The sequence below is a fragment of the Cibotium barometz genome, chromosome 28 (genome assembly GCF_041138505.1).
Source record: "Cibotium barometz isolate CiBa-2024 chromosome 28, ASM4113850v1, whole genome shotgun sequence".
NCBI lineage: Eukaryota > Viridiplantae > Streptophyta > Polypodiopsida > Cyatheales > Cibotiaceae > Cibotium > Cibotium barometz.
In genome coordinates, this window is record NC_141073.1 from 45,405,719 (window position 1) to 45,417,859 (window position 12,141).

The following is a 12,141-nucleotide window of genomic DNA, read 5'->3' on the forward strand; positions in this document are numbered from 1 at the left end:
CATCTCAGGCATGTCTACATCCAACGTAAACATTCTGCCCACTCTGTTGCCTTTTGCAACCAACCTGCACTTGTCTTTAAAATCTTCAACATAACATCCATCAGGGTTAAACCGAACCTGCAAACCCTACTCAATCATCTGGCCAACTGAAACCAGATTCTTTGTTATGTTCGGTACATGAAGTACATCTACAAGGTACTTCACTTTGCCATCCTGTATAGACAATGGCACATCTCCCAACGTGGGCAATTGGATGAGCAGTGTCATCCCCTGTTTCCACAAAACCTGGTCTTTCCGGGTTTTTCATCTCCTTGAACCATCCCCATGACTCGTCATGTGGTTCGAAGCGCCTGAATCCACATACCATATATTATCTTTTTGTGCTGCATCAACATTTTCAGACATGGCATTCACAACATGCTACATAACAAACAACCTTTCATTATCCTCATTATTTCTGCTTGAGGATGCATAGTTGTTTTGCTGCACTTTTCCATTTTGCATGTCAGCCTGCTTCTTATAACATTCTGACTGTACATGTCCACTCTTACCATAGTAATAGCATTCACGTGCATCATTGTACTGCTTTACCAATTTCCACGTCCTCTTTGACTCTTCCTGCCTCTGAATTTGCCTCTTCCACCTGCGTGTTGTTGTTGTTGTTGATTCTGGGACTGTTGTTGTTGCTGCCTGCTGGCCATAATTCTGATTACCTGTTCGGCCACCTCCTTGACTGCGTCCATGGCCTCCTCTACCTCGTCCTCTTCCTGAACTCGTGTAGAAGGCCTGTTGCTCTGAACTGTTTTTGCTTTGTGAAGACTGTTGGTCTTCACCCAAGTTCTTCTCTTCAAAAATCAGCATAGACACCAAATCTATAAAGTTGGGAATGTTTTCCCGAGTCTGAATAGACGTCTTAAACGCCTTGTATTGTGGCCCGAGACCACGTAGATAGACTTCCACCTTGTCATCATCATCTACTGACACACCAATAGATGCAAGGGATTCCACAATACCCTTTATCTTCAATGCATAGTCATTCACAGACATGCTCTTTTTCTCCACAGTATGAAGTTCATTCTTCAACTGTACCTTACGTGCCTTGGTATTTGTTTCATAAAGCTTTACCAAGGTGTCCCACGCCTCCTTGGGGGACTTGGCATCCTGAATGTGCCCAATCATGGTGTCCTGTATACTAATGGAAAGCCAATACATTACTTTCCTGGCTCCTTGGTTCCAGTCTTTAAACTCTTTCACATCTGCAGCAGTCGGATGCCTCTTCATGCTCACCTTCTATGTAGTCCCAATAGCCTTTTCCCATCAGGAAATTCGTTAACCTTAACCTCCAAGCATGGAAGTTATTCTTATCCAGCTTCTCAGCCACAATCTGTGTTATGCCATCATTAGACATCTTGCCAAACACACAATTCTACCAGAAACTGCACTCTGGTTTTTCTGCACAAACTGCTGTATTTTCTGCACAGCAGTACTGTAGTACTCTCAAATGTCACAACCAGTGACTTCAATGTGCATACATACACCCAATGGCAACTGTAGAACTCTTTGCAGTACCCAGAGTGTCTGCACAGTCAATCTGTCTTCCTGCAATTCTTATATAGTCCGATAGGACTATATAGTTGCCCTATAGCTTTACTCCCGTGAAGAAAGCTCCTCAATCAGAGACCATTTGCCGGTGCCTCCCGTAGAGCTCCCGACAAGGGTGTAGTCACCAACACAATAGGGAAGAGTAGTTGAAGCTCTTACCCTCGTACCGCTTCCTGTGGTTCTCTTGCTTGCAGCTCAGCCCTTAGCACGAACCAGGCTCTGATACCATGAAAAGATGCAGGGGGGAATAGAACTTGAGCTCTTGCAAGCACACACACACACTCACAAAACCCTAATAGAGAACACACAAGGTGAGAGTCTAAAACTCTTCTTCTTCTCTACTCAACACTCAACACACCATATACAAGATAAGAGTACACACAATATGAAAGGTACTCAACCAATACATACACGGGTTCTCTATAGTGTGAACCGGACTAAATGAGCTGGCGCTATAACTATGCCAGTCTCTAGAATGGCTGTCACACAGCCTGTCATCCCACTGGCCGCATATCACCCAAGATCTCACCAACCATGCCAGTGGTGTAAGTGTGGGGCCTATCCCCCAGGCGGGTCATCAGTGGCCACTGCCTCACTAGACGAGCTCGATATCTCAACACTCAATCCATGTTGCACCAAGCTATATACACACTGAAATGACTAAAGGCATGCTCAAGTATGCTGCCTCAAGAATTTGCAGTAAAACGCGAGGAGATGGCTTTAGAAATCTCAAACAGCCCAAATCGCATTTTGTTGCAAATTTGAAAATGCTTCTTCATCCACCTCTTTCATTGTGATTTTGTATCTTTCTAGGCTATTCAAGGTTGCATACTCCTTGCATAAACTGAATACATATTGTTTATAGTTGCAAAGACAGAGAATTCACTGTAGGAATGCAATAGCATGTTGTTTCAAGTATTTGCAAAAAAATGCGATGGTGAGCTGTTAGAAATTTCAAATTATCATAATCGCGTTTTGTTACAAATTGTTCAATTTTACTTTATTCAATTTGTCATTACCTTCTTTTATCATTCCATGTTCTCCATGGTTGTAATCTTTTTCTATTGCTTTGTATGCAGCTTTTCAGAGTGATGGCAAGAACCAAGGCAACTGCAAGGAGGTCTAGCAAGGGGCCAGGGCTTGCAGCAGCAGCAGTTGGAGCTGATATCAAGGAATCTAGTGTGCCTCCACAAGGGAAGAGTTGCACATGGCAGGAAGGGGAAGCCAATGAGCATGCTGCAGCAAAAGTCCAAGAGGTTAAAACATTCTGCAGGTGTGCTAAAGGAGATAAGGAAACAATAAAAAGCTATAGGCTTTGCAATCCCCAAGGCACCTTTTCAGAGGCTAGTGAGAGAAATTTGTGATAGCTGGCACCTTGGTTTCAGGTGGAACAGGACTGCCATTCTTTCCTTACAGGAAATGGCAGAGGATTATTTGGAGAAGTACTTTGAAGATGCAATGCTTGTAGCAGCCCATGCTCACAGGGTAACTCTGATGGCCAAGGACTTCAACACATTGTCTAGAGTGAGATGGAGGTATGACAAGCTGGTCCATCCTGTGGAATGGCAAGACATAAAAATGAGAGACATATTATTAATTCCACCTACAAGGAAATTGAAGGTAGACAAGGTGAAGGTTGTTGAAGTGACCCACTTAAAGAGCACCAGAGGGAAAGCTGCTTATGAGGAGTCACTGAAGCAGCAAATAGAAGAATCCAAATCTGCTATAGATGTGGAGACTGTACAGATGGAGCTACAGATACAGAGAAGGTTACAGAAGCTGGGCCCTAACATAGTTGTCCATATTGAAGATGATTTTTCAGAGAATAATTTTGACTTGACAAAAGCATGCTTGGCAGCATTGGCTCATAAGAATGAGTATTGCTCAGATACTATCATTCTTGCAATGCTCTAGTAAGTGTCTTTTATTTTACATTTGTTTGCAAAACAGTCCTTATTGTACCTCCTCCCTTACACCTTACCCTAATTATTGTTTTGTCCAATGTCGCATGATGAGAAGCTGGCTGAACCATGCTGTACAGCATACAGTTCATATTATTGATCCTGCAATTTCCTTCAAGTTAAGAGATCCAAAGGAAACTCCCATAGATATTTCCAATTGGTTCAAACACTGTGATTTTGATCATGTGCTACTTCCATACCATAACAAGTATGTGGGTGGCTGCTTCTTTTGGGATTTTTCTTCAAGATTGAGTACTCTTGTAGCCTTTGATTTCTTAATGCTTTTTTCCTTATGCAGTGACCACTGGAGCTTTGCTTCTATTGACATCCAGCAGAAGCAATGCTTTTTATTCAACTCTCTTAGAAACACACACAGAGAGGTGAAATTGTAAGTGGTTTGTGTGCTATTTTTAACTTTAAACTTTATTATTTGGATTTAATGCACACTAACTGAATTATATGTATTGCAGTTGTATTAGAAGACTTCTAGATGCATTGGATCACTATCCTCCTAATGTCAATCTTTTGGATTCAATAGAGCCAATAGATTTAGAGGTAGAAAGTTGTTCCCTCTACTGATGTCTATTCATGCTATGCCTTTGAACTTATTGAATAATTTTATTTTGTTCAGATATTAACAGTTTCTAACATATCTTTCCAACTATCCAGACACCACAACAAGATGATTCAAGTAGCTGTGGGCTGGAGAGTACTGATTAGTGCCAAATATATACTTTCAAGCTATTTTGAGATAGGACAGCCAGAGCTTGTACAAAAAAATAATTTTCATTTAGCTTCAAAAAATTTGATATTGGTACAAAGTGTTCTAAATCATCATATCTCATTGCAGATGAGAGAAGATAGCTTCAGCTCGAACTATGTGTATAGTTTCAGAGCTGATATAATTTGGAAGTTTTTGAAGTATGCCTCCCCCAAACCTATTGTACCAGCTACTGTCGAGTTGGGTGAGAGCTCTAAAGTCCAAGAAGGTGTCATACACCTTCATAACACAGATGATGCAGATGTGGTGCCACAGGAACAAGGACCTAGTGCTGATGAGGAGAAGCCACAAGAACAAGGACCTACTCCTGCTGATGTTATTGAGGAGATGATGGAGCAGCAGCAAACACATGCTCCAGGGGTAGTAGAGGAGACAATGGAGTAGCACCAAGAGACTGTACACGACAGGATGGAGCAACAGAAAATAGATTCTCCAAATAGAGATGATACGGTGAGCTTGGACCATGTAGAGCAGCCTCTAGATCAGCCTGTAGATAAATAGAAAATTGCTGTCAAGAATATGTTCTACATATATAATTAAACACTTCTGTACAGAATTTTACTTTATTGAATATAATACCTTTGTTTATGGAGTCTGTGTTATCTCAATTTTTAAATTTTCAATGTCTTTGCATTTTATTGAACTCTCTCTTCTTTTGAGCACTTGCAAAAAAGCAATATGAAACAATAGGGTAAAGTAAACTAATAGCAGTGCTTAATGAGACTAGGATAAGTCACATGGTATACCTTTTTATTGTTGTAGATAAATAAAAAGTCCTTTGAAATAGAACCTTCTGTCTCAAATAGAATGTCATTGCGCAATTGAGCTAGGGAGCAACATTGTCTTAATGAGATATTGACTAGCACATCACCATTCTTAACAACATCAATATCAAGAAGTTTATTTTTTGCACCAAAAGAATCTTCATCTTGATCCATTGGGACTAGTTTTGTACCTAGCATTCGACTGCGCTTATAATAAAAAGAAAAAATGAAATTTTGTGATGCAACCATGTACTTCAGTTCCATAGAAGGTTGGATAACCTCACAAAACACTGAACTACATGTCTTCTTATCCCAACCTTTATCCAAAAATTATGGCATGCATGCTAGACTTGTTGCTTTAACTGTGAACATTGTTTTTGAAACCTTCACTGGAAAGGTATTAAACAAGTCTACAAAAACTGTGAGAGGCATGCATAAAGAAATTTTTATTATCCTTGTGGCAATATTGGGCCTCAGAGCTTTCTGTACTTCTTTGAAAAGCTTGGCCCTATATGTCTCTGTAACACTAAAATGTGGAAGAGGCCAATCCATTGAATTCCATGCCGGAAGGTCTTGTTTTCTTAACACACCATGTGTGTTTGCATTGTCCAGCAACTGATAAAAATGATCAGTAAAAAATATACCGGATTGAGCTAGCTCTGTTGCACATCGACCTTGGTATTGTTGTTCTCTTATCGATCCATGCAAAACATCTATAAATCCCAGAATACAATCGATGTTTTGCCATGTCTCATACGATGAAGGGTATAAATCTGAAATAAAATAACACAAGAATGTCAATAAGCAAAGAAAGAAAGCTTTGTCTTAAAAATCCATACACCTCATAAAGAACAAAACCACAATAGAAAAATATACAATTAGGCCTGTGTTGCGGAAGATCATTTGGATAGTCTCGCAAGGCAAGTTCTTTATGCATGTACACATGCTGAATCAAAACTACTTTCACTGATATCTTCCCTCTAGTGATTTTAAAATCTCATACTCTTCCCTTCCATGATGCCAAGAAAATGTTTTTTGTCTGGGGTCTCTTTCTTTTGCTAGGTTGCATGAGCATCCATGCTCCTTTCGAAACAGTAAACCTTTCCCAAGTTCCTTCCGTTTTGACTGTACTTGAATTCTCTACCGAAGAAATAGAAGAAGCAGGTCGACGGGGTAAGGATGTGTGGTATAATTCTGCCTTCATAGCATTATCATCCACAGAGCGTCTTCCACAAGAACGGCCATAGTTTTTATTCACCATGGAGACCTTGTGAATCTGTAACCACAGCAAAGTAATGTAAACAAGATAACAAAGTGAAGTTTCAAGAAAGAGAAAGTGGGCAGACAGATAGTTGACAAGAAACATCTTACTCTAAGCCAAACAGGATCAAGGGAGCAGCTTTGGGAAAGAAGAGGCTGCTGCACAGTGAGGCAGTGGTGTAGAATGGTAGACCTTTCGAAGGAAAGGCAGCACAACATTTCAAAGTTCAAAGGAAGGTGGAAGCGGGAAGGCCCTTGTCAGAGAAAATGTCAGACTAGATTCTATCTTCATGTCCAAAGATCTTGTGAGAATAAAAAACCAATCTCCACATTAATGTAGCATGCTTGTACCTACATAAAATATTGTTTCTTTTATCTATTTTCTCTTATTTTTGTGAATTTCCAACGTTATGTTGGCCCTCTGTTCATTGGTTGAGAGCTTATTTTTCCAAACCATAAAAGGCCCCAAAATGAGCTCCCTTTTTCCCTAATGCATGGATCAAGTCAAGGAGGAAAAGGTAAAAGTGCCGGTTTTGATGGCCTTTGGCCAAGATCTTGTAGGCGGTCCCATGGGTGATGGGAAGGTAAAAGTGCCGGTTTTGATGGCCTTTTGCCAAGATCTTGTAGGCGGTCCCATGGGTGATGGGTCTTCACTACTACCAGATCTCCACTCTGTCACCACCCACCTTTGGAATCAAGTGTATAAAACCCTTTTAAAGCCTCTTTTGCATGGCTCTTGTGGTCATAATCTCATTGTTGAAGGCTTCTTGAAGGCATCCTTCCATGAGATCCCAGTGCGAAAAAAGAAAGAAACTAGAAGGTCACCTTTTGTCGTCCACCCTCGATCACTAGGAAGAGCCATCAATGCCTTCGTTGTTGGTGGCAGATAGCCAATGCATACCATTATTCATATTAACGTGTTATATACAAAGACAAATAATATAAATGAATAACACCATAAATACAAGTAAACAAAAGAGAAGTAGTTGGGAAAACCATTGGCATTTGTATATATATTGTTGCTACTTCTCTGAATACACATATATGCTTTCAAGTGACTAACTTTGTGCCATAGGGTGTTACCAGTTGTAATAAAAAGAGACACATACTTTCAGTATGCCAATTAAATAATGAATAAAGATAAGATGCATAACTATTGAGTCAGATAACTATTGGTATGGATAACTAAGGGTTAACACCTGGCACACCTGGTCTGTAGTCCATCCCGTGGATGAAAGACAAACCCACTTGATGATAAGGAGAGGTAATAATAAAATTATAATATGTAACTTTTAAGAAAAAACTTCTTGAAAACCTAATCCAATTTTATCTAATGGATTTCTAAAATCAACATCTTTAATATGAGTGAATAACGTTTTTTGTGTAGAGAACTAATAAAGTGTTCATTACTAACTGATTTATTTTGGTTTGATTTTGTAGGCTCTTCTTCTATGTATTCAAGTCAACACAAACAAAACTCTCGAAGTAAGAGCTTAACACTTACACCCCTCTTGATGTTTTTCATTCTTATGATGCACCCTAGTTTCTTGGGAGTTTTTTTTAATTACTTATTTTGTAGCTTAATGCATAGAGCTTCATGAAGATCTATTCGTGAAGTTGGGACAAACAAGTTATTTTAAAAGCTGGGGTAAACTGGGGAGTTATGTGAGAGCTTCCTTGTCTGCCCTAGGTTTTTTTTTGCAGGTTTATTTTCGTTACTAAGCAACGTTATTTCACTATTAAGCAGCATTATTTTTAGGAGCAAATTTTTAACTACTCAACAACATTACTTTGCTACTTAGCAACGCTATTAGCAGCTTTTTTTGCTGCTAATAATGTTGTTGAGTAGCGCTCCCTGCAGCGCGTATATAGCAACGTCTGTAGTAGCAAAATGACCCCAACATTTGCCAAGGCTTATAGTTATAATAATGCTCCTATACTTTCATTCTGTGTAGTGATTTATTAGGTAGGTTGTAAGTGGGTACCTTTGTACATGTAGATATGCTAACATGATAAGGGTGTATACAAGGCCATTTTATAGTTCAGAACATATTTTTCTTAACCAAAAGGAGCCAACTTGACCATTTATAATAAAAAGTTCCCAGAGATATTTCCCTCTAGAAGGTATTTAGGTACATATTTACCTTAAATAAAGGAGCCATGTATAATAAAAAGTTCCTAGAGATGTTTCCCTCTAAAAGGTATGTAAGATAGCATAAACATTCAACATGAGTAATTCTACACTTTGAATGTAAATGATAAAGTGAGAAGGTATATTTATATACTAGACATATTTGTGTGCTTCTGACAAATTTTAGAGTTTTGCAAAGTAAAAGTGGTAGGATTTTACCTTTGTGTGTGCATGATAGAAAGGGTTTTTGAGTATAGGGCTTCAAAGACACCTTTGCATATGCATGATAGATAGGGTTTTTGTGTATAGGGCTTTATAGATACCTTTGCATATTCATGATAGATAGATTTTTTGAGTATATGGCTTTAAAGATACCTTTACATATGCATTATAGATGGGATTTTTGAGTATTGACTCCTAAAAGGACACAAAATTAAGTGTTTCTAGAATTTGTAGTTTAGCTATAAAGAACCTTGGTAATTCATCTTTCAAGTGATAATTTGAGAATGAAAACATAAGTGTGTACCTTCTCACATAACAAAACCAATAAGCATAGGTATTTATACAAAGTAATTTCTCGACTTATTGTGGGAAGCAATTTCTCCACAAAATTAAGTCTTTCTAGAATTTGCAGTTTAGCTACAATGAAGAACCCTGTCAATTCATCTTTCAATTGATAATGTGCAAATGAAATTGTGGTGCTAGCTCAGGAAGTTCACTTGATTTGTATAGACATTGAGCCTCCATGGCGGCCCTTAAGGAAAAATCTTGCTATGTGCATCAAAATGTGAGTATATAACTTCTCACATAATAAAGCCAATAAGCATAGGTATTTATAAAAAGTAATTTCTCTACTTATCATACAAAGTAATTTCTCTACTTATTGTGCAAATGTCTTAAATGTAAAAAGTAATTTCTCTACTTATCATACAAAGTAATTTCTCTACTTATCATACAAAGTAATTTCTCTACTTATTGTGCAAATGTCTTAAATGTACTACCCAAGAAAAATACATGTTTTGCACCAATGTCTTGCATATGAACTAATGAGTTGACGCCTCTTGTTTTTGGTAAACCATAAGACAACACATACATCATTTGACAACATTGAACATGCTTCCAAAACAAAGAGCCGAGAGCATCATTGAACTTCTTAACTTTGATGAAGTTAATGTGGATATGTCGATACATAGAACTAAATACTCAAATTTTCATTAGTATTTTGAGGATGTAAATGTGCATATATTGATACATAAAACTATATGCTCAAACCTTTTGTCTTAGCCATCCATTCCTTCCAAATGTGTGCCATGCAAGGAAGGGAGAAATAAAAACTGCAAATAATTGTTAACTAGATTCACTTTTAATGGCAAATAGTTCAAACACTGAGATGTGAGAGAAAGAGAGAGAATGTAGGAAAGTAAGCATAAACAAAAACTAGTGAGGGAGAAAGAACAAACGTAGTTTAAGTGGTGTTGGCGCACCTAGATTGGTTTCTTGAGTGCGCACATTTTTTGTGACAAGCAACTTGTCCCATTTATGTAACTAAAGTGGGATCAAGATATCCAGATCAAAACAAAGGGAATGGGAACTTTTGATGTTAAGTGAATTCCAAATAAATGTCTGTCCTATTCAGTGTGGTTGTGAGAATCCTTTGTTGTAGCAAGTTGTAGTATCTTTTGCGGTTATTGTGATATCAAAAGTTGTACTCGGTGGGAAAGGCACTGTGTTGGTGTATGTCACACTCTTTGGGCATAACATATTAATGCTTTGTCTTTCCGTTTACGCATAGAACTCCGCAACCTGTTAAAGCAAAGGACCAACAATTTTGAGCACGTTGGTGTTGTGTATAAAGTCTCTGTGCTGGTTAAACTTTGCTACCCATTGCTCAAGAGTCGAGAGCGCAATGGAAAGGCCCTTGCTACTATCATGCTTGCAGTCGCAAGCCATTCCACGGTTTGACACTCTCGGCCGCCCCTTGTTTCTTCTTGCTGTGATACTCGTTTTACCCTGTCTCCACACCCCTCTAGAGTATTATGACGCCTTTCTTGATCTCTTGCAAGACAAGTCCTTAATCACACCAGGTCTCATCTTCTTTCTGTGCAACCTCATCGTTCTAGCCATCATCATCACCTCCGCCCTTGATCAACATAAGATCTTTGACTCCTTGCAGTTCGAATCCTCCAACCATTATAGTCACACACGTATAGCTTGTAAGCATTGCCATCTTGAATATCCACGTTCTTCCAAAAGCATGAATAGGTTAGTATCCGACAATGAAGCATCCTTTAGAAGCAGTGAAGAAGGTATCTGCGAGTCTAAGCCTCGAGCAGCTACGAGGACCAAAGCACAGAAACAAGCGCCTTCTTCACCTAGCCGTGGTAGATCCGTTCGGATGGTTCGAAGCAGATCCCACCAGTCAATTCATTCCCAGCCTTCAGATACAAGAAAAAGTAAGCTAATTATCCGGTCAAGTTCTCAGAGTGCATTACTATCCACGCCGGACGTCAGCGTCGGTCCGGCCAATATGCCTACGGAGAGCCTCACGGACGATGAAGTCAACCAGATGTTTAGCGCCTTCATTGAAAACAGGCTTGCCAAGATGAAAGAAGAAATGCTCGAATAATCTCGCTCTAATTCTTGGATGCCAGCAGTCGATCCACGCTCGAAAGTACAGTAGAAATTAGGTGAGAGCCCCCTTGCCGCCCGCATCAACCTTTAGACAGACTGTCAAGTGCTAAGCTTTTCCTAGGTGTTATGCTTCTCGTAATTCAAGCCCCGAGCTTAATGTCTGCGCTTAATAGGCTATTTTGTTCCTAAGCCTCGACCAAGGGTAGAAACTTGAGAGTTTAACTGCCTTTGAACGGCAATTAGCGAGCTCCGGAGTTCACCCAATGTTATTCTTATGTCCATGTTGATGTCGAGGTGTATTTTGAAAATGTAAATTTGCTTTATTGCCTAGATGATATCTGCACTCTGCAGCTGGACATATTTTTTTTTCCCAGAAAAGATCCTTTCATTAGTTATAAAAAAACGCCCGTAGAGCTGGACATACTATATCGCCCATTTTCGTTTTTGTAGTTAGAGAAAATGCAAATCCCAAATGGTAAAAAATAGAAGAAATGCTAATGTGGGTGCCAAATTTTGTTTGGCAATTAATTAATTTGTTGAGGTTTTATAACTTTAGGAGTGAGGTGGTATAACCTTAGGTTAATTATTTGGTGTCAAAGGTTTAATCTAAATGTTATTTTTGAAATCCACGTGTTTTGAGAGAATAGAATTTTTTTTAAATGTGTTGGACTTTTGAAGCACCGTCTCAAGGTTCTCTAGAGTCTTCTGATTAAGGCGGTTAGAAAGGTTATATAAGGAGAGGAAGAAGCATCCTGTCTCGAGGCCTCAGCCTCTAGGAGAGAGAGAGAGAGAGAGAGAGAGAGAGAGAGAGAGAGAGAGAGAGAGAGAGAGAGAGAGAGAGAGAGAGAGAGAGAGAGAGGCTTCCGTCTCTGATGATTTTGAAAGAAAAAATATGAAGAGAGAGATGACATGTTTTTTAAGTTGTAAATTTTTGATACGAAGAGAGAGCGATGAACACTTGAGAGAGACACTACTTTGCGAACTGCACTTGCACTGTTTTGCTTTTAAAAA

The 12,141-nt window shown here is 39.1% G+C and overlaps 1 protein-coding gene across 1 annotated transcript; it reads left to right on the forward strand.

Moving 5' to 3' along the window:
• Positions 1 to 10,321: 10,321 nt before the first annotated feature.
• Positions 10,322 to 11,477, forward strand: LOC147622852 (uncharacterized). The gene has a single exon (XM_086822711.1). It carries the CDS (start codon positions 10,406 to 10,408, stop codon positions 11,123 to 11,125), a length of 720 nt encoding a protein of 239 aa, XP_086678837.1. The 5' UTR covers positions 10,322 to 10,405; the 3' UTR covers positions 11,126 to 11,477.
• Positions 11,478 to 12,141: the final 664 nt, after the last annotated feature.

Excerpts from the sequence above, each read along its gene's own strand:
- LOC147622852 (XM_086822711.1), top strand. The coding sequence starts at position 10,406 with ATGGAAAGGCCCTTGCTACTATCATGCTTGCAGTCGCAAGCCATTCCA.